The sequence below is a fragment of the Terrapene carolina genome, unplaced genomic scaffold, assembly GCF_002925995.2.
Source record: "Terrapene carolina triunguis isolate 2854851 unplaced genomic scaffold, T_m_triunguis-2.0 Scaffold84, whole genome shotgun sequence".
Classification (NCBI taxonomy): domain Eukaryota; kingdom Metazoa; phylum Chordata; order Testudines; family Emydidae; genus Terrapene; species Terrapene triunguis.
Window position 1 is genome coordinate 38480740 of NW_020664435.1, and position 23719 is coordinate 38504458.

The window sequence follows — 23719 nt, forward strand, 5'->3', positions numbered from 1 at the left end:
TAGGTTCCAGATGAAGATTCAGGAGCAAATGGGGGGAAAGGAGCAATTGTTGAGGGGCCACAATAAAAAATCTCAGTGTAAATTATTCCCCCCACGTTGGGGCTGGTCAAGAGCTTAAATACACAACACATGCATTTTGTATTAGCATGTCCCAACAAAAATCCCAGCTCCTGATAGCAAAGTAACCCTTGGTACTACTCACAGAACAAAATATACTAACATGGAATACAATTCCTGGTATTATGAAGACAACAGGCTGTCATGTTAAGATTTAAGGAGAAAACAAATAATGCAGAACCAAGTATTAGTAGGTGGTGAAAATATTGTAATATCCATTGTCTTCATTGTGTACCTGTGACCAACATGTCTGCCAACTCTTGTCTCCTCCTTGGTCTTTCAGATTCTCCTCTTAGGGCTGCCTGCTACAGCCTGTTGGCAACACAACGTGACTGGTAGTTGTGCCCCTTGACCAAGACTGAGAGGGGAGTGCAGGTTCCAGAAACTCTTTAACCTCCAGTACCTCTCTCTGCATATTATGGGGTCCTTGTCCACAAGCAGACATCTGCATGAAATTATCCAGACAACAGTAATCTCAATAAAAACAAGACTGATTAAAAAGAGAAAATGGAATTAAAACAAATTTAACAGTTTGCTTAACACATCTAGCTTTGCTCTTCTCATAAACTAACCTCCACAGAATTTTCACCAGCATATCCATTAGGCGTTGCTTTATACATCTTCAGAGAAGACAGATAATCAATTAAAAAATACTCCAACCTCAAACACTGTAGTCCAATGCCAGAGCAAAATGATGATTATATTAATCATTTTTATTGTCATAGTACCAAGGAGCCAACTAGGTTGGGTCTCTGTTTTGCTAGGTATCATACAAACATATAGTAACATTCCATTTGATTTAGGATACAGCATATCCATGTCACTATAATAACTTTGAAATAACTTTTTCACTTGAGAATGTTTAAAATCTAACATCTCTTGAAAGTACTGAGGTGTAACACCCACACCTTGATAATCCAACCTGAGCAGATCATCTGAAAAAAATATTACAGAGAGAGAGAGAGAGAGAAACGGAGAGCATTTCACTGATAGTCATTGCAATTTTCAAAACCTCCCTTTTCACGGTGTTCCAGACAGAAATTGCATAGGTTTGAGGTGCAAACTGAATAAGTCTCATTCTGAATAAGTGATCATTTGCAGGTCTGTGAGAATGACATATTGTATCCAGTTTTGAAATCGAGTAAACAATTTGACTTTATGAATGAGTGAACTAAGTGTGTGTGCAATTTTAGGTAAAAATAAATGCACTTCATTTCAACTGGGAAATGGCCTTTGATGTCATGCCCCCAGTCCATGTGAGCCTGATTCTTGAAATAATGAAGTAGTGAGCAAATATCTTTGTTTCATTTTCACTTTCTCAAAAGGTTTATTATTTATCATAATATGAACAAAATTTCCAGATCAATTGCCAGAAACAGTTTTGTGTTCAAAAATCACACCAAATAGATCTTTATTTAGATGTTCCATCAGCCAAACTCCTCAGAGCCAATGAGTGGCATCATCTGATACTTTAGTAATGAATTCACCTTGGTATATTCTAATAGTTAAAACTGTAACACAGCTCTCTAGTCTCACCTCGGTTATCCTATTACAGGAAAAGAGCAGCATTCATCAGTAGCTCTTTGGGGCAGGGTCTGTTTCTTAATATGTATTTGTACATCACTCTAGCACAATGAGGCCCCAACTTTATTTGGGTCCTCTAGGCACTATGATCATAACAACAGTAATAATTAGCAGGGAGGAGTTAAACCAGAGTTGTCATGAGGCTGCAAAAGGGTTTGGGATTTCCAGAGAAGGAGACTGGTTGGGCTTGCTTGTCCCTAGGGTATCTGGGAAGGTTTGGCAAATAAGTGTGTTTGTGTTTTCTGAGATGGGGTGGAATAGGTGTATGTTACTATTCACTGGTCCTCGCCATGGGTCTTGCCTCCCCCTCTAGAATATTAATTCTTCCTTCCAATATTTCTTCCATGCCTCCTCCTCCACCCTCTATTATCACCATTTTCTTTGCAGAACCCCAGCTCCACCTTCCTTAAACATGATCTTCTAGGTCAGCTGCATAACACCTATGCCTCACCTTGGCATGATGCCTCACACTTGAATTGTTGGACAGTCTGGTGCACAATGGAGTTTGGAATACTCCAAATCCCAGAACATATGAAACTGGAATTTGGATGGCCCCAAATTCAACCACAAACTAGGAAGAGTATGCAAGAGTTCTAATGCGAGGCCTCATGGCAGGGGCCAGCACAAGGCAGATGGGACCCAAGCTCACCTTTAAGGTAGGGAGAGTGGCGCTTTGAGAAATAGATATTACTGCATGGTGGTGTACTGTTGACTGCAGAAATGATGCAAGACATCACTGGAGAAACTGTCCACCATGGACAGTGAAGTCCTCCTTCCAGGGAAAATCTTATTGTTGCGTTGCTAAAAGCCTGTCTTAATTAGATCATATTAATCTACTTGTAATTGCCCTAGAAGTTTCTCCAAACTCACAGAGAACCTATCAATTTGATTTTGCAACTTGTTAGCCAATTATGTACCAAAAGGTTTAGAAGAGCCCATTAAAGGCTGGGACACACTACTATTGTGATTCTGAATATGCTTGTAGCTGATTGTGTTTAAACAAGAAAGAGTATTCTGTGTACTCCTTCGTTTGAAAAATTCTGAATTTTATCCTCCAGAAGAGAATTACCCTGACCTTTCTTGCTGCTGCCACCAGAACAAAAATAGTTTGTCTTACCTGAGCAATTGAGCTATTGTAAATGTTTGAAATGTTTGAGCTAGTGTAAATGTTTGAAAAGAGAGCTTGCTTGATCAAAAAGTGTTTGTTGCTTAAAACAAATGTACTTGGAAGGTTATATAATTACACATTGTGTGTTACTGTTATTTCGTGAATATGTTTATGTAAAATTTAGCTACTGATTGGTGCAAAGTCATTTTCATGTCTTTTAGGAGTTGACACCGCTGTGAAGCTCACAACAACCTTGTCATGTGCCAAAGTCAAAAGTGAATTCTATTTCTATAATAGTCCTTTAGACTTTTGACTGAATTTGTTTACAGCAATCAGTATTAAGAAGTCAAGTGAAGGAAAGTGACAACAGTACACAGTGAGTGGCATCTGAGGGCTTGTCTTCCCTACCAGAGTAAGTCGACCTAAATTACGCCAGCTGTGCGAATAACATAGCTGGAGTCAACATAGCTTAGGTCGACTTACCCTGGTATCTTGACTTCACTGCACTGATGAGAGACATTCTCTGGTCGACTTACCTTACTCTTTTTGGGGAGCTGGAGTACTGGACTGGAGAGTGCTCTGCTGCCAATTTAGCGGGTCTTCGCTAGACCCGCTAAATCGACGCCCACTGCATTGATTGCAGCAGCGTCGATCTCCCCGGTAATGAAGACAAGCCCTGAGAGATAGCAGCCTGAGTTCTCCATCACACTAAGGCCCTTTACATCACTCTTTAAAGAAGCCCTAAGTGAGGGTAACTATAACTGACCTCCATTTTAAGGCCCATTTACACTGCTAGAGCAATGCTATTCTGGAGAAAAGAGACTACTGTGGCATATCAGATGCCATTGTGTGATAGCTGGTGGTAATGCTGGCTTTTTTGTGGTGACGACTGTATTTTAGAGGGAATGTTTGTATGGAAGTGAAGTGTTTGGAATAAGGCTGTAGTGATTACTGACACTTTACAACCATTATGAAAATGAGAGATGTTTGTCATTAGGTTATACTAGGATGAAATATTACTAATATATCAATACCAATATACTCTCTTCTAGTAAAGAGAGTAAGAGTGATTTGCCAAGGGAGAAAGCCACTCTAAAGGAAAAAAGAGTAAGTGTATTCAAAAGAAATCAGACCTATTTAAAACCAGGCAATGGGTCATGTTACTCATATTCTATAGAGCTGTTAATGCACAGTGCTACATCTCTGGTTTAGTGGTAAAGATTTACTGGTAAGTCTTTTAGTGAATTATGTTCATGTAAGGTGCTGCTTGTCTCCAGCCCATGAAGGATCCATTGCCACACCCAGAGTTTCTTTTCCAGGCAGTTTTATGTTCCAAACACAGGCAAAAACCTCACAGACACAGTTCCTCAACCCACCCAGAGGACTTTCCTCTTTGTCCCTCTCAGTCCCTCCTCATTCAGGACCTACTTCAGGACTTCTTCCAGGCTATTTTAACTGAGCACCACTTCCCATGGCTTTCTCCTGGAGGTCCTTTCCCCCAGCAGGTTCCTACTGCCTCCTCTCACAGAGGATGCTGGCAGCTCCTCACAGGGCTCTCCCTGCTCCCCAAATAACACTCTGGCTCTTTATAACCCCCGTTCTACCCCCCTCCTCTTAATTGGCCAAACTGGGAGCACCTGTTCTGGAACAACGGAGTTGGACCTACTTCATTTAAAGGGGTCAGTCACCCTATGACAGTCCAATAACCTTCAAGTTTCCCCGCTTACATGAAGAACAATGTACAGGTAACATAACTCAGAGCTATTGTTAATTCTAGTACTAGCAAAACCCCTTTCAAAAGAACACTGACTTTCATAGGTAGAAATCACTATCTCAAACCTTTTTTAGAACACAGTGGTTCTTTTAGAGATGAATTTGCATTCAGATTTGAACATCCCCAATGTGTTCATGTCCACCTCTACTAATTTCTTTCATTTGCAACAGAGCTAGGGCCAAGGAGGTGGCTGAATAGCAAAAGTGACTTTAGGAGGGTTTAAGAAATAAATTTGTAAAATATGTATGTGTTAATAATATATATATGTGTTATCAGACCCTTGGCCTACGTGTACATATATATTTGGATCTGATAAGATACATTATTGCGCTCACTATTTAACTAGCTACCTATCAATTTATCTATCGTGGCTTATGCTCTTAAGTATGAGTAGTATTCAAAGAACATTTTTATTCATTTTAAGGTAATGGACAACACTTTTTGTATGTCAACTCATCTGCCCAGCAGGAAGGAAATAGAGCAAGGATAATTACTACAAAACTCTTCCCAGCAAGCCTCGGAGTGTGTAGAGTCCGGTTCTGGTTCTGGCTGTGTGATTCCAAGCAAACAGGAACTTTAAAGGTAAGAGAAAAAGTACTACTATTTAAATATCCAATATTAATAGTTGTGTTTCTTGTGTTTTGAATGGTTTAAATCTCAACACTATATTAGCTTTGTTTAATCTCTGCTTGGTTGCCGGTTCCTCACCCAACCTTTCTGTATTGACAAGATCAATACTGACAACTCTGCTTTAGTCCTGATTTCACTGGAAATCCCATTAGTACTAGTCTCATCTAGTCATTGCACCCAATCTTACTGAACAGCAACACTTTTCTGCTTTGCATGCTTCTATCCTCAACATAAAATAAGTGCTATTTCCAGTTTATATAACACAATAATCCTGAAATGTGCTATACACAGTTAAAAAGAAAAATGTTTTAAAAATATGAATTGTAATTCTCATGAAGGGTAATAGATTAAAAGCTCTGGACATAAGCTATTTACTCATAGAACAGATACAAGATGGAGAGTGAGAGTGCAAGCTTCCATGAAAGTGCCTTGACAGTGTTTTTCAAGCCTATCTAATACTCCTACCTCTAACGGTAATGGGGTGGGTCTTTTTGTCCTCTCTCCTGAGCCTGCTCATAAAAATGCTAGTTGTGATGTGTCTATAAACTGGCTTGTGACCATCAGCTCATTTCACATAACCCACCGAACAAATAACGTATCAGATAGTAATGTGTTTACTGACCCAAGCCAGATTCATGTGTGTGTGTTTATGTCAGTTTGGAAATGTGAAAATAGAGATTATGTCAATCATACTACATGTGACAAAAAACAAAATTCAATACAGATTAATTTAACTGTCTAAAACATGTATTAGAGCAGCAGTTCTCAAACTGTGAGTCAGGACCCCAGAGTGGGTCAGGGCCCCTTTTTAATGGGCTCACCAGGGCTGGCGTTAGACTTTCTGGGGCATGGGGCCGAAGCTGAAGCCCGAGCTCCGCTGCCTGGGGCCAAAGCTGAAGTCTGAGGACTTCAGCTTTGGGTGGCGGGGCTCAGGTTACAGGCCCCCTTTGTGGGGCTGAAGCCCTGGGGCTTTGTCCCCCCCACCAAAGGGCTCAGGTTCTGGCTTTGTTCCCACCCCCCCCACACACACACACACAGGGCAGCAGAGCTCAGACTTGGTCCCCCCTCCCAGGATCGTTTAGTAATTTTTGTTGTCAGAAGGGAGTTGCAGTGCAATGAAGTTTGAGAACCCCTGTGTTAGAAGATAGAAAAGATGGTCATGTTGACTTGGAATCTGGAAGGCAGCAGGCCTGGGTTCTAATACTGATTCATTCTGGCACCACCTTCCTGTTTGACCTTGGGCAAGCCACTTAGGCCCAAAGGTATTTGCATTCCTAACTTCCCTTGAAATCAATATACCTTTGAGGATCTGGGCCTTCATGTCTCTATGTCTTGGTTCTAGATCTGTAGAATAGGAATTATACCACTTCCTTTTCCCACTGTTTTTCTTTCTTACTTAGACTGTTAGCTCTTCAGGGCAAGGGACTGTCTCTTACTATGTTTATTCACAATGTATAGGCATTGGGGCTCTGGTTTCAATTGGGGCTTCTAGACGCCACCAAAAAATAAATAATAGTAACCTCCCAGTATACTATGTAATATCCAATCAGTAGAAGCAGCAATTAATTAAAAATCAGTGCATTAAACTGAGCATTTATACCAAGCATTTAACAAAAACATTTCTCAAAGCTGTGCAGTTTCCAGGGATACTAGTTTCAGATATTCAGCTTGAACTTCTAAGAAATTTTTATACAGAAATGTTACTGTTCTGTAATTCTGAATAACTTTTTAAACTTCTGCTCTCCATCATCAAATGCCGCCTTCTTATTTTACCACTTACACATGTGTGTGTCTGCACACCCACACACTGTTATACATTTTGCTTAGTAAAGTTAATTGAGAAAAAGAGTTATAAGTAAAGGTCAGCAATTTCTGTGCTTTGTGATTATCCAGATTATATTAAAGTAAAAGGCAAATAGTGTTTACTTCTGAATCTTTTATTTAAGTATTTTGATTTTACATTTTTAGACTAGAGTTTGTTTAATTACATGTTTCCTGAACATTATAGTGTGCAAGCCCCAGATTTTACTTTTATTTTCATAGAGAACTTCTGCTGGACTGAAGTTTTCAGTCATACTAAATGTTTAGGGCTTGTCTTCACTACTGAGGAGATCAACACTGCTGCAATCAATGAAGCATGTGTCGATTTAGCGGATCTAGAGAAGACCTACTAAATCAATGGCAGAGCACTCTCCAGTACTCCAGCTCCCCAACAAGAGTAAGGCAATTCGACTGGAGAGCATCTCCCGTCAACACAGCACCAGTCAAGACACTGGGATAAATCGACCTAAGCTATGTCAACTCCAGCTACGTCATTCACGTAGCTGGAGTATCAGATCGACTTACCCCAGTAGTGAAGACAAGCCCTTAGAAGTAATTTGTATGTCTAAATATATGACCTATGAGTCGAGTAGCAGGAGGCCACATAAAACCTGCATTTCTGTGATCATTTATTAAACTACATTAGTTAAACTTTTAGGACACAATTCCACAAAGGGATCCATAAACATGAACTCATACTCCTGCACAGGAGTAAGGTTCTGTGCTTTATCTCCTTCAGGACTAGGCCTTTCATGTGGGAGCACATAACAGTAAAATTCATAACAGACAGAACTAGTCCACCAAAAATTATACACATATTTTCTTTCTCTTGAAAAAGTTGCACACTGAAGACAATGTATCTTTGATTGTTTCCTTCCCTTGTGCCATCTAATAGGTGATCTGATTCAGCAGCAAGCAATTTTTTTTAAGAGGCAAATCATTCAGGAAAAAAAATCAAACAATCACTGTGAACAGCTCAATGAAAACTTCTGCTCAGTTTGCAGTGGAGGTAAAAAAAAGCAAGCCATGTTAGGATGTCTGCAAAATGAGATAGAATATTATAATGCTATTATGAGAGTTAATGGTACATCCACCACCTGAAATGTTCTGCTCAGTTCTGATTACTCTATCTCATAGGATATACTCCAGAGATGGGAGTTTAAAGTGACTCAAGTCATGGAGATACTCCAGAAGAAGACAGCTTTAAAAGACCGGGACTGTGGTTTAGTGAGGAGATATGTTAGAGGCATACAAAATAGTGAATGGTAAAGAGAGGCACATTGGGTGATCCTGTTTACCCCTTTACAGTACAAGAAAATTCAATGGAAGTGAAAAGGGAAAATTGAAAACAGGCACATTTTTACACAATGCATAGTTAACTTGTGGAACTTATTGCCAAAAGATTTCATTTCACTGAGGAGAAGCACTTAGGTAGTATTAAAAATGATTAATTAGATGTTTATAACGGTAATTGCATTAGATAGGGTAAAACATTTATAAGGGAGATGAGCCCTCATACTTCAGGGTATTAGCCAACTGCTATCTTCAACTACCAAAAGTTCTACAGTATATTACAGTCAGGGAAGCAAGGAAGTGGCCTAGGCCTTCAGATGGGTTACAGGTACCTCAGTCTAAGCAAGTTGTTCCATAATTTTCCAGTATGTGGTTTCTTTCATCTTCCTCTTAAGTATGTGGTAGTAGACATTGAGGGAGAAATAATTCTGGACTAGACAGACCACTGATCTAAGCTAGTATGGCAATTTCTCTCTTCACAGGAGTAGTTTCAGGTCAATTCAGTTAAATTACATTACTTTACCCGTACAAATAAAAACAGTGCATTTCTTTGTAGATTTGGATAGCTATTTACCCATGTTTATGCAGAGCAGGAGAGAGCTTGGAGGAACCAAAGTATTAAGCACAATCTCTCATAAAACAGCTGGCTTCTCTTTTAAAGTTTTTCTTCAGTCCTTTTTGCTCCATTTGAGTCTATCTGTATGGAGAGGAGTAAAGCAATTACAGTTTCACTAATCAACATTCTTCCTGTTCAGCTTTTCTTCCACACATTGTCATACCATGGAGAGTTAAAACTAAATTAATTCCCCGTCTGACAATACAGTTCCAATATTTCAGCTTTCTGGATTGTTCAGGCAGTTAATATTAACAGAGGTTGCTATGAACTAGGATGCAGTAAATTCACTAAAAATGACTAATGGGTTTTGCATTACTATTATTATTTAAAAACATAAAAAGACATTGGATTACAATTTATTTTCAATGTTATAGTGGGTGGTGGGCAATGTAATCAGTGAACTTTGCTTAATTAATTCATCTGCTTACTTTGGCAAATCAGATGTTCCACACTACCAGGGGCGGCTCTATGGTTTTTGCCTCCCCAAGCACGGCGGTCAGGCGGCCTTCAGCGGTATGCCTGCGGGCGGTCTGCGGTCACGCAGATTCGGCGGCGTTTCTGCGGGTGATCTGTCGGTCCAGCGGCTTCGGAATGCCTGTCACCGAACCCGCGGGACCGGCAGGCCTCCCGCAGGCATGCCACCAAAGGCCGCCTGACTGCCGCCCTCACAGCGATCGGCAGGCTGCCCCCCGCGGCTTGCCGCCCCAGTCACACGCTTGCTGTGCTGGTGCCTGGAGCCGCCCCTGCACACTACATTACATTCAGGGAAGTAAGGAAGAGGCTAGGCCTTCAGCAGGGCAGAACCTGAATCGGATTCCCACTGTGAACCCCAAATATAATGTTATATCAGTTCCTGCCATTCTTGTTCACTTTGTATACAGGCACATCTCGTATTAGTGTGTTAGTGGTCTCACTTCTTGCAGTCTGGCAGGAGGCACTGCTTTAAATCATGTTGATTCAGCATGAGGAGGAAAGGTATACTACCAGTTACAGTAGAACAAAAGACATGGGTAGTCTGAAGACATGAACTTGCAAGAATTTGGTACAAAAAAGATGTCATCATTCTATATTAAAGTCAACGGTCATTTTTCTCAATTAAAACTGGGTTGTGGCTCACAATAAAATGAACATGTGTGGTTGCCTTTCACAAGACTCGGGTACTCCTAGTTTCATGACTGGAGAATACAGTATATGTGGTGGGAATAATCAGAGATTATAAAATGAGTTCATAGTTACCTGAGACAGCACACTTCTTGCCATGCAACCTATAGATCTGCCAGGTTCTCAGATATACAGAAAATCATGTAATTAACCTTCCAGATGGAATACAGACTCTTCCATCATGACAACTGTTAGTCAGGTAAGATCAATCACGTAAGATAATGTTATTTAAAAAAAAATATTTAAAAGCCAGCAAGAAGGCATGGAAGAGCTTTGTATGCTGCAGCAGCTGGTGACTAAAGAAAGAGTAGCAGTTTATATTCCCTTGTCTTTCAAAAGTATGTGCCCCTCTCCCAAAAATTTATAGTTGGTGAAAAAAGAATTAGCAAACCACTACCAGGCAGCGCACACTTCAGAGAATTAGAACTGAGTCAAAATTGTAAAACAAAGCAATGGGATTTGCTAAAGAATTCAGTTCCCACACCAGAATACAAATGAAGCAGGTGCAAAGGCACCTTGCAGAAGAACTAAGAATCACAGAGCAGAGCCTCACTGACACATTCATCTCACAGATCTACAAATGGTAGATTCTTTGGAAAAAAAACCACTGTACTATGTATTAATAGACATCTGCAGTGTCAAACATTTCATAAGGAATATTTTGCAATAAAAGCATCACTAACTTGATTTCTCTCACTTGGTTTATTGTCCATGATGATTTAGGTGAGATGGGCATTTTTACTAGCTCATGCCAGACATGTGGTTTGTTTCTTATTTTAAATAATGATGCAAACCAGAAACTTTGCCAATAATTAAATTATTATGACTGACTTCTCAGAAGCACAGTGACAGCCTGACCCTTCCCAAACCTGGTAGTTAGGGAACTGTACTTTCACTATCCAGGTTTATAGTGGCTACAGTCTGATCCCCTTTCATCCCTCCATCTGTTAAATCAGCTGTGGACACACAGGGGTAGTGTGCGCCTTTATGGCACAACTCACAGTATGTGGAAGGGCTAGAGTCTCTTGGGACACTGAGCACTATGCAAGCATAATTCCTCCCGGGGGTCTGGGAAACATGGGCCAAAGTGACTCTTCTGTACTGGGCACTATCTGTGCTCCTCCATGTATGAGTCCATCTCAGCTCCTATGGAATGGGAGGAGTATTGCTCTGCCCCTCCTCCACTTCCCTCTTCTACAGAGGCTAATGACTCTGTCAACATTAGCCTTAAGCAGTGGTTGTGCTCTGTGTATCCCTGTGTAGGGGCCACATACAAACCTCATCCTTGTGCTGTCTGTATACACTGAGCATAAAGACAGACTGCATCTAGGTCTTGAACAGCAAGACACATTGGGTTCTTATTGTGGTGGGATGCTCTGGCAAAGAATGCAACATTGCAATCTGTTAGTTATCCTCTTCACTCGCTATGGGCATATTGGAGCCACTTACCCCGGAGAGAATAACACCTACATTGCAGGTAAAGAACCCCAGAGTTCTAATTGAGGTTCACATTTTTCTGAACCTCTTGGGTAATTGCTGAAATAAATCAGAATCAAAACTTTTCCATATTATTATATATATGTATATATAATGGTATTTTGTAGAGGTCTCAAGGGAGAATGGGACCCATTGTGCTGGGCATTATCCAAATGCATCACAAGAGACAGTCCCTACCCTGAAGAGGTTACAGTCTACACACACAAAGGATTGGAGAAAGGAAGTATTATTACCACCATTTTACAGATGGGGACCTGAGGCAGCTAGATTAAATGACTTGTCCAAGGTCATACTGGAAACTGTGGCAGAGCAGGGAATTGAACAGAGATCTCCCAGATCCCATTCTAGTGCCTTACCCAGAATACTGGCCATCCTCAGAGAAATTCAGGTAATTCTACATCAAGAAACATAGAATCTGGCTCCCCATTGGGTTACTCCAGCTTTACGTTAACATTGCTCCATTGATTTCAGTGGAATTCCACCAGTTTTAAGTTGGAGGAATGCAGTCATGAGCCACACATGAAATGTGTAGAATAGGAAACTTATTGTACATCAAAGCAGGATTTTTCTAATCTGAAGCTTTTACCAAAAAACCTCTCTGATACTTCTCCACTAAAATTTAAAATCCAGAGCTCAGGAAAAAAAGCCTGTGTTCTGAGTCCCAGCATACATTACTTTTGTCTACTCCAGAACTGAAAGCAGCAGAAGGCAGAAGATAAAATTCAGGGAGAGACTGGGATTCTAGATCCTGAGTTGGTAGAGGCTGGCTAGGCTACTTAGGTGAAGAATAGTAAAAGGCCAATATGGCTCCACCAGGAACCCCTTTTTGATTTTCAGGTAATTAAAGAAACCTACAAAAAGTGGAAACATGGACAAATTGCTAAGGAGGAATACAAAAGAATAGCACATGCGTATAGGAACAAAATCAGAAAAGCTAACTCACAAAATGAGTTACACCTAGTAAGGTATATAAAAGACAATAAGAAGAGATTCTTTAAATACACTAGAAGCAAGTGTAAGATGAAAGAAAGTTTAGATCTTCTAGTTAGCAAGGAAGGAGAGCTAATACTTGATGACATCTAGATGTTTAATGCTATTTTGCTTGTCTTCACTGAAAAAGTTAATGGTGACCTGATACTCAACATAATTAATATTAACAACAAGGGGGGAAAGAACACAAACCAAAATAGGGAAAGAACAGGTTAAAGAATATTTGGATAAGTTAGATATATTCAAGTTGGGAGGACTTGTTGAATTTCATCCTAGGGTACCAAAGAAACTAGCAGAAACAATCTCAGAACCATTAGCAATAATCTTTGAGAACTCTTGGAGGATGTGTGAGGTCCCAGAAGATTGGAGAAGGGGAGTGGGAAATGTGGTCTAGATGAACGTACTAAAAGGTGGGTGCACAACTGATTGAAAGACCAGCCTCAAAGAGTAATTATCAGTGATTTGCTGAGAACAGGATTAGAATTTAAAATGACCTTGACAAATTGGAGAATTGGTCTGAATTCAACAAGATAAAATTCAATAAAGACAAGTGGAAAGTACTTCTCATAGGAAGGAAAAATCAAATGCATAACTACAAAATTGGGAATAAACAATGTGATGCAGCTGTAAAAAAGGCTAACTTCATTTTGGGGTGTATTAACAGGAGAGTTGTATGTACACCAAGGGAAGTAATTGTCCTGTTAGACTCAGCACTGGTGAGGCCTCAGCTAGAGTATTATGTCCAATTCTGGACGCCACATTTTAGGGAATATGTGGACAAATGGAAGAGAGTTCAGAAGAAAGCAACAAAAATGAAGAAAGGTTTAGAAAACCTGACCTATAAGGAAAGGTTAAAAAAATTGGCATGTTTAGTCTTGAGAAAAGAAGACTGAGGGGGGACCAGATTAGTCTTCAAATATGTTAAGGGCTGCTATAAAGAGGACTATGATCAATTTTTCTCCATGTCAACCGAAGGTAGGACAAGACGTAATGGGCTTGAACAAGGGAGATTTAGGTTAGATATTATGAAAAACATTCTAACTAGAAGGGTAGTTAAGCTCTGTAATAGGCTTCCAAGGGAGGTTGTGGAATCCCCATCATTGGAAGTTTTTTAAAAACAGGCTAGACCAACACCTGTCAAGGATGGTCTAGATTATACTTGTTTGTGCCTCAGCACCGGGGGTTAGATTAGATGACCTCTGGAGGTCCCTTCCAGTCTTATATTTCTATGATTATATCAGCCAAGGAGCAGAATTTGCATTGTTGTTCTGAAAGTTAGTACATATCCTGCCTGTCAACAAACAGAAATTTAAGAGGCAGCTGGAAGAAGAAAGAGGTTACAAACAAAAAACATAAAGAAACTGAAAGTATAAAAGTGTCTGATCATTAAAAATTCCCTTCAGCCCTAGGTGTAGAAATATACTTAGTCTGACAATTAGAAAGTACAGTCCTGGGAAAAAGATGAATGACTAAATCCCAGAAATGCTATAGGGAACAACCAACAAATGTTCTGCCTTCTGGTCATCCCTCGCTATCCAAATGGGCCTTTTTTCCCCCCCTTCAGAAGAATTCTTTGTCATAGGAGCCTTTTTATATTTAGTTTTCCTCATCTATTCATGAAGACTTGTGTGTGTGTGTGTATATTTTTATATGATAAATAATACACACATGCACTTCAATTATATTTGGTGTCTCTTTTTTTCTAGTCAAATCAGTCCATTGCTAGAAATGAAAGATATTCATTGACATGTATTCTGTCATGACAGTGGAGGTGGCATTCTATCCAGTGAAACGATTGCTAAATCTATGAGTATGAAGTCTGTTCCTCAGGGAATAACACCACATCATTTTTCACCCTATTGGTTATCATTTCTTTTCTTAAATTGCCCTCAGAGGAAAGCTCTAAGATCCTTCCACAAAGCCCTTTTTCACCTTTAGTGAGTACTTGACTTTTTCAACTGATGCTTGATAAGAACAGCTGCACAAAGGAGTCGTTCCTCCCCTATGTAGAGGCTTCCAAGCAGGTGGGAGTTATGCCACTGGTCCTGCCCATTTCAATCTCATTTAGACAGTGAAGAATGCCCCTGACATGGATATTTACTTCCATTTGTCAGCCAGTTTTTCACTGATCTAAAGATGACTGAAAGGTAGACACCCGCAGAGAGCTGCTGGAAGCAGAGACTGACTCTGCTTCACTAGACATCTGTTTTGATAACATTTTGTCTCAAAATTCTTATGCAGTAAAGCTCAAAGAAAGTATCTGGTTTAAGGTCCTGGTTGGTTTTTAACTCAATTATCCAACTGAATTGGTTGGGGGACATGAAGGTCAAGTGACTTATTGAAGGTTATGCAATTAATCAACCTGGATTTAAGCCCAGAATTTTCTTGGCTCTCATTCTTTTGCTTTTCTTTATACACCACTACCACGATATAACGCTGTCCTTGGGAGCCAAAAAATCTTACTGCTTTATAGGTGAAACCGCGTTATATCAAACTTGCTTTGATCCGCCAGAGTGTGCAGCCCCCCCCGCCCTCCCCCGAGCGCCGCTTTACTGCGTTATATCTGAATTCGCGTTATATAGGGTCGCGTTATATCAGGGTAGAGGTGTATTTCATTGCCATACCAGGGACCCTAGGTTGGGAAATGAGCTCCAGAGTGGAGGAATATCAGGCCCAAAGGTGACACTCACAATTTCTGGCAATCTGAGATGCCAAAAATATAATGCTTCAGTGTCTCCTGCTGGTCAGCTGATGGAGTAAAATTGCTTTCAAAAATCACAGTATATCAAGACTTATTGGGCCCTTCTGTTGTATTTGAGTGGTTCAATAACTTTGTTTTGCTGCAAATTCATTCCATGTAGTTTGTTTTAATATTTGATTTTGTTTTACACTGGCATTTATCACTAAGTTTCTACGAGTCAATTTGCCATCACTGAGTGCAGTGCAAATTGCATCACTGAGTGCAATTTTTTAAAAGTGTTTGTAACAGATGCCAGATTGAAACCACTGGGTGCTGAAATCCTCTATTTATACATCTAAAAGCTTCACATACTCTCTCACCTCAGTTCAGACAGAGAGGGACCAGTTTGAGGGATTGAGAGGTCAATTCATCCTCTGCGCTGAGTATTTCCTTTGACATCCATGGATTTTGGATCTGCTTCTATGCTGGCCAAGGCTGGCAGCAGGGTTTCCCAATTAATAACTTCTGGCAGCATTTTCTGTTATGTGAACTCTTGTTTACTAGAAACTGGATTGAGACCACCACGGCCATGTCACAATATTCAGTCATCACCAACCAGGTAATGAACCACAGCAGAAAGACTCTGTATTACATAGCCAGTTGGCTGAACACTCAAACTTTATTGGGTTGACCTAACTAGCTGTACTTCTCTGTAGTTTCATGCTGATTACATTTTATTTCCTGGGTTTCATTGTCAATAGGTGTACACTGTTGAAGAACATGGAATGCATATTCTGATGTGGTCTTCAAGTGGAAATAAAGGAAGCATGTGGACTTATGCAAATGTGGTTCTCTCTAGCAACAGTCCTTTCAGAGTCACATTTGAAGCTGAAGTGGGAGGGAATGAGCTCACAGAAGTTGCTCTTGATGATATTTCTTTCACCCTGGAATGTATGGATGCAGGTATGTGATTATACAAATACTGTGAAGTGCAATCAGAAATGAAGGGGTTTACCATTTTACAACGGTGAGTTTGTGTTGTGCTACTAATGTGTTCCAAAATATCTGAAGTCACCAGTAAAAAGTATTTAAAGAGATCACCATTTAAAAAGTCAGCATTTTCCAGTCATTGCAACCTTGGTATCTAAGAACCCACCGTTAAGAATATATTCCTGTGAAGAATATAGAGGAAAACTGTGAGATCTCAGCTATCACTGCATGGAAATTTGTTTGTTTGTTTGTTTGTTTGTTTGTTTGTTTGTTTGTTTGTTTGTTTGTTTGTTTGTTTGTTTGTTTGTTTTTAAGAACAGCACAGTACTATTCCCATTTTACAACATCCATCAAAATGTAGAATGGAAAACAAACTTTTAGTCTGACCACAATACAGGACAGTGTGTCTCTACATTGGACAAGAAAACTGGGTGGTAGGAGGGAAAGGGGAAATTTCTCCTTTCTGATCTATATGGCAGATTTTGATTTAGTCCGTTGGCTTTCCCTGTGTGTGTGGATTTCCCATTGCCATCAAAAGAGTTCCACCCATCTAGGAAGAGAAGAATATTTGAATAAAGATATTTGTCATGTGGCTCTCTGAGGACAATTCTGCCCTAAAACTAGCATTTGAATAAATCTGTAATTATAGCAGCCCCTGACAGTATCAATATAATTGAAGGCCTGTTAGTGTTTTATTCTGAACCCTGTTTGCGAGGGATTTATCATTGCTGCACTGTAACAATTCTCTCCAGGATGAAAACAATCAGACAAGGTTTTAGCTTGGGATGGAATAGTTTTATGAGCACAGAAGTCACTCACAATTATTTTAAAAAGTAAATGGTTTGGTCTTTTATCTTTACTCTCTTCATGAACTATCTCAGCAACATAACAAATTTACCATGCTGCCTCGCTCTTTGAGAATTTATGATCTTGAACTTCTACTACAAAAGCTTTATAACTTGAACTGTGCAAAAAATGGCTTATATCCTAAAGCCCTACAATACTATTTATTATGCCAGTGTAATGTATCATATAATACAACATCAAAAGAAAAAGTATATGCAAGATACTGTACTGGCTCTTTTTCAGCCACTAACGTCTATGGAGATTTTCAGCACAAATAGCAAGTATCTTTATTCACGCATGAACACCATTGTTTGTATGCAAATAATGGTATTTCCATGAAGTTCGGTCATTCCTTAAACATTTATGTGAATGAAAAACAGTTTGTCATGAGTGTTTGTTGATAAATAACCAATAGGGATTGGATATGGCAAAATATAAAAAAAATATACAGATTTGTATGAAAATGTTCTGGAATAATTTTTTCCACTGTTCACACGGTTCTAATAGTCACCCAGAATTGTTCAGACAGCATCTAGGAAACACAGCCCATGTGCGAATTACTTGTATCACACTGTGTTTAAAACACTGCCTCTATTGTCAGTGATGATAAAACCAGTCTCTGGGGAGATAAGCCACCTGCTGGTTTGTACTTGCAGTATTGATGGTGCAGTATGTTCTCACTTATGTGAGATTCGCTAAATCTAGAAATACAAAGTGCAGCTTTTTTCTGAAAACTGCAGTTCAGACAAAGGCTATTATTGGAATGACTTCCGATGAGCTGTGATACGCACACATGGTCAAGTGCTTGTCCTAGATTTTTTATGTCAACAAACTCATTCTCTCACAAGAATCATTTAAGAACTTTCACTGAATGTTGGAATTACATGGTATTGTGAGGAGGGTCACACCAGAGGGTTTTTTAAGTGATATATTTTAGTACCCGTGACTAATTGGAATACCCCGCAGTCTCTGTTTAAACCCCACTGAAATCTATAGATTGTCTTCTGTCTCCTAGTTCACTTCCATAACTTCTATTGACTTCACAGGGAGTCAAATGTGTTAACTCAAGAAAAAAATGTCTAGTTAAACAGGCATAGTTGTCTATTCAAATGACGATAATTTAAGAAATAAGATAACTCTAGTGGTACAGTACCATTTTCTGACTGCTCTCTGATTTTTTCCAAAAGGTTTCCCGGTTACAGAATATTCTCAGGCAGATAGCAATTTCTGGTTTATTCTTTATTAAAAACATGGCTTGATCACGAATAGACCTCTGTGAATAGTCAGTATTCATAGCTATTGAGTTAGGTTGGTTAGTTGCGATTGGTCAAGTAAGTCACAAGGTATTGTACTTGTTCTCTGAATCGGATGAGCACCAGTCTGTCAATGCAAATACTTTTACTTGGATATTTAAAATTTGGTTTCCACAAATATTTGTTCATGGAGTTTTGACTTTGGCTGTCTCCAAACATTCATACCAGAAAAAGCGATTGCACAGATGCTTGCTGATAAAAAACACAAAACAAGGAATAAGTATGGCTGAAGCAAAAACAATTAGTCACGTGTAATCACCGTAGGAACTCCCATTGGAATTTGTGAGAGGTCTCTCACATGAGGCAGACACACACAGAGTCTTCATGATTAGAATCTTTATGAGCCATCTTGTCATGTAACTAATAAAGAGAGTTGTGGTCTAAACTTTATATCCCTGGTCTCACTCTGGCTCCTGAACTAGAGAAGCTGCAGCATACTCATGGCTGCCTGCCTGTGCTAGAAAGCACAACATGATGTCAGAAGTGACCATACTGTGCATGAAGCAAGACGTGGCTGCTTTTGTCAGGAACACAGTGGATTAGGAAATGGTGCAAACTACTACATAGAGGAAGAAACTGCAAGCTATAGACCACCAGGAGCCAAACAAAAAATACAGAGTACTGAGACCCAGAACATAGTCAGTACACACAAAAATAACACAGTAAAAGAAAAATCAGGTGTTTTTATAAGAAAAAATTAACATAAAGGGTTGCAAGCCACCCCCACCTTCATCTTTCCCTGGTAATATAGCTGAAAATTGGAGGAGAGGGGAACAATGACTCCACATCTCTATGACAGCCTCAGGAGCCTATAAAAAAGAAGAGGACATAAAAGAAGCCATTTTATTGCACATAGTGGGAGAGGAGACTCTGGAAGTGCTTAACACATTCTTACAGCTGCCAACTAAAAATGGTCCCATTTGGGGTGAGGTCTCAACAATGCTTAGGAACTATTGTAACCCTAAGAATAATGTGATGTTCAAACGATACCTGTTCTGGTCTCACCTACACCTAGGAGACGAGAAGATAGACAAGTATGTCACAGAGACAAGAGGTAAGACATGAGTTTGGAAATATTAAAAAATGACATGCTCAGAGACAACACCGTGCTCAGTGTCACTGATAAAGGACTAAAGGAAGGGTTGTTGAGGGAAACTGATTTGGGCTTGTAAAAAGCAATAGACATTTGCAGACCCTCTCAAGCCATAAAGACACAAATAGAGATCAAGGCTGGGCCACATTCTGACAAGTTTATACAGGCTTTGACACAAAAGTACAGACAAGACCCAGTCACATGAGAATCACAGCAAAGCAGACTCATCAACAGCTCACACAAAGAAACTATGCACATGCTGTGTGGTAAGACACCCACCCAGAGTCTGCCCAGCCTTTGCAGTAACGTCACAAGTGTGGACAATTAAATCATTATTCTTCTATGTGCAGAGCAACAAACGTACCCAAAAGACAAAGCCACAAATCTCTGGCTGAACTAGAATGTGAACAATCCCTTGTAGATATAGTATCACAGGGTAATAGAAATCATATAACACACACTCAGCAGTGTTTACTGAATATAAAAAATGCACCTGAATGATACTGGAGATGAAGCTAATGTTTTATCAGTTCACCTTTTGAAAAAGATACCAGGTCCCATCAGAATAAAGCCGTCTAATGTTGCACATATAGCATATGGCAGTTCCAGAATAGACTCTGAAGGAGAAGTCGCGCTAACAGCAGCGATGGCCAAGGCTAAGGTCAGTCTTCAGTTCTTCATCACTAAGGCATTACAACATCACAGTTAGGCAAAGAAGCTTGCACACAGCTACCTAATACACAGAATAGGCATGGTTCACATCAAAGCACCCAACACTAAAGAAAAATTGATTGCACCATACCCAAAAGACCTTAGAGAACTAGGAGAGTTCCATGGGAAGCATCACATAAATACAGACCCATCAGTCACCCCATCGTACGCACCTGCAGAAATATCGCCTTTGCAGTGATGGACAGACTCAGAGATGCATGGAGGCCATTAGAAAAGGGTCATAGCAAAAGTGAACTGACCCACTCCATGGATTACCAGCTTGGTCTTAACTGAAATGAAAAATGGCACGATTAGGATGTGTTTGGATCCTAGAGACCTTAATAAGGCTATACTGGGACAGAATTACTCCATCCCCAGATGTTCCATGCTAACTATCTGATAAAAGCATATCCACTATTTCAGATGAGAAAGATGGATATTGGCAAGTGTTGTGATAATTGGGCCTACAAATTTACACTCACTGTTTAGAGTTGAACTCACAGTTATGGTAAGTTCATAAGATGTCATAACCTATAACAACAAATGTTGATGGGAAAAGGTACAAAAGGGAGACAGACTGAATTAGTCCAAACAAAAAGTCCAACTGATATAACTCAAGGACTGTGTTAAGATCAAGCCTCGTAAACAAGAAGAGGGTGGAATCAGAAATCAGTGACTCAAAACTGACGTGTCAGAAACTAGGCCTAATTGGTGGACAAAATAATGAGGGGATGGGCTGTTCCACTGACCATTCCCCTTGTGGGTCCTTCATGAAAGAGGCTTTGAGAAGAAAAATTGGGTACTGGAGTGAGCTTCACCATCAGTGCTACACCCCCACCATCTCCTGCACCTCTAGGCCTTCGTCATCTTGACCTTGAGAGATGTCCTGACCAGATCAGGCCAGAGAGAGGGACCCAGATGACATCTCCACTTCTACTGGCTCCAGCTGAATCCCAAACACCACCTGGGATGAAACGGGATTATATTTTAACAACAACAGCTCCAACTCATCTCAACTAACCTCTTCTCTTTACCCCAAAAGGACAGTTATTGCCATCTTTGTTAACATCTAAGAGACTGTCAAACAACAGCGGCCAGGTTTCCTTCCAAAAACTCTCTTCAGCTAAAAGAAAGGAGAACAAGGGATGTTATTAAAATGGACACCTTGGTTAATACTTTACATGTCAAATACTTTAATTGTTTTTCCTTCTTTTCTGTATTTAAGACAAGGTTAAAATTATTTTAATGGAATGTTTGCCATGGTACTAAGCAGGCTGAAGTCTCTGTATACCACATCCTGGACATTGTTTAATATTAAACAGTAACTAAGTTATGTTAACACCTTCAGCCCATATATCCTATCTAAATTAATTCAACATGTCACATTAGATTAGGAGTCATCTGAACTGTGCACTTTGAATACAGCCTAGGGAAGATACAATTTTCTCCATCTACCTTTTAGTATAAAGTCAGCTAGTGAAGTGTTTCAACAAAAGAATAATGAAATATCTGGTGATATTTCAGGCATCCATATAATAGCAGACAACATGATAATAGCAACATCAACTCAGGCAGAACATGATCAGATACAGAATAAAGTGTGGCAAGGGCTCATGTAGAGAATATCAAGTTCAACCCAGCTAAAATCCAGTTTATGGTAAAAGAAATCAAATACATGGGACACATTCTCTCATCACAAGGAATTAAGCCAGATGACAGTCAGGTTGAAGCCATCGCTAACATGAGACCTCCACAGGACAAAAAGGCATTACAGAGAAGCTTGGGGGTGATTAGATTCCTTGAACAGTACATGCCAGGTGAAGCACCTTTGACTTGCTCCACTGAGGCAATTCCTATGTGAGAACATAACTTGGCAATGATCATGGGAACAAGACAAGACAATGGAACAGCTAAAGACAGTGCTCTGTAATGTTCTGGTACTCAGTCGCTATGAGCCCAACAAGCCAGTCACTATTCAAGCAGACACATCCAAAGGTGGTTTAGGAGCTTGTCTATAGCAAGACAGAGGCCCTTTTTCACATGCATCATGAGCACTGACAAATCGAGAAGGAACTACTGGCAATTGTGTTTGCCACAAAGAAATTTCATCAGTACATATATGGAGTACAGGTTGAGGTACACTCTGATCATAAATCATTGGAAGCAATATTCTCCAAACCTTGAAGAAAAGCATCTGCAAGACTACAATGCATGCTACTTCCGTTGCAGAAATATGATCTCAAAGTCACAGAAACCCCGGTAAAGAAATATCAATTGCAGACATTATCGAGAGTTGCAGTGGAATATACTACGGAAACAGATAATGAAATCACTGATGAAAAGGTTGTCTATGCAGTTGAGGCCACTTCTACACTCAGCACAGATTTGTTAAACTGAAGGAGGGCAAACAGAAAGATCCTGTAATGCAAGTTTTACAGGATATTGTACATAAGAGCTGGCCCTACAGAGAAGACAAATGAATCTCAGACAGCAGCCATATTGTTCTGTGAAAGACTATTTCATTACAACAGGGGTTGTTAATGGCTGGTGACAGGATAATTATTCCTAACAGGACCACACATAAAATGCTTAACTGTTTAAATGGGTCACATCAAGGCATTCGCTGAACGAAAGCAAGAGCGGAGAAGACAGTGTAGTGGCCAGGTATGAAACAAAATATAGAACAACTTATAGAAGGATGGACAAAGTATTTCAGGAATGTAGGCTGAGTAACCAAAAAGTCTTGTGAGATTCCTGATCTGCCATGGCTTCAGATAGCTTCAGATATTATTGACTACAGTAGACACTCATATCTACTCCTATTGGACTATCTTTTCATATTTCCAGAAGTTCTGAATCTGCCTGACAAGTAGCATGTTCTATTATTGCTAAACTGAAAGCTGTATTGGCAAGACATGGCATCCCTAAAAAGTTAGTGAGTGACTATATTTCATTTGCAAACAGAGAAATGGGAACTTTATGAGACCCCGGGGAGTGAAACTCGCTCACTCCAGTCCGGGATACCCGCAATCTAATAGAATGGTTAAGAGAACCATTCAGATGATAAAATACAGTGTTTCACAAAATATTGATCCCTACTTAACTATTTTGGAATTGAGAAACACACCACTGACAGGTATAGAATACTGTCCTGCACAATTGCTGATGGGGAGGATGTTGAAAACAACTCTTCCATCCTCACATACATTTCTGTAACCCAAAATACCTCAGAAGGCTCACACCAGATTAAGCAGCTACAGGAAAGACCGAAGAAATACTGTAACCAGAGAGCTAAGCCACTATCTGTGTTCCATCATTGAGATCCAGTACATGTGGAAACAACACAAGGTTGACAACCAGCAAGGGTGACAGTAACAGGTCCAAAGTCATGGTCATCTCACATTGAAACACCTACAGGAGAAAAGTACAGACATAACACATGGCACCTAAGATCTGACTATACAATGCAAACAATAGCTACACAACAAATATCTC

The 23719-nt window shown here is 39.8% G+C and overlaps 1 protein-coding gene across 1 annotated transcript in view; it reads left to right on the forward strand.

Annotated features, from left to right (window-relative positions):
* Positions 1–23719, forward strand: part of MALRD1 (MAM and LDL receptor class A domain containing 1) — a 528588-nt gene that overhangs the window by 425460 nt on the left and 79409 nt on the right. Inside the window, exons 30-31 of the mRNA XM_026649425.1 lie at positions 5008–5165; positions 16033–16234. Of these exons, the coding sequence (XP_026505210.1) occupies positions 5008–5165; positions 16033–16234 (360 nt within the window). The remainder of the gene's footprint in view (positions 1–5007; positions 5166–16032; positions 16235–23719) is intronic.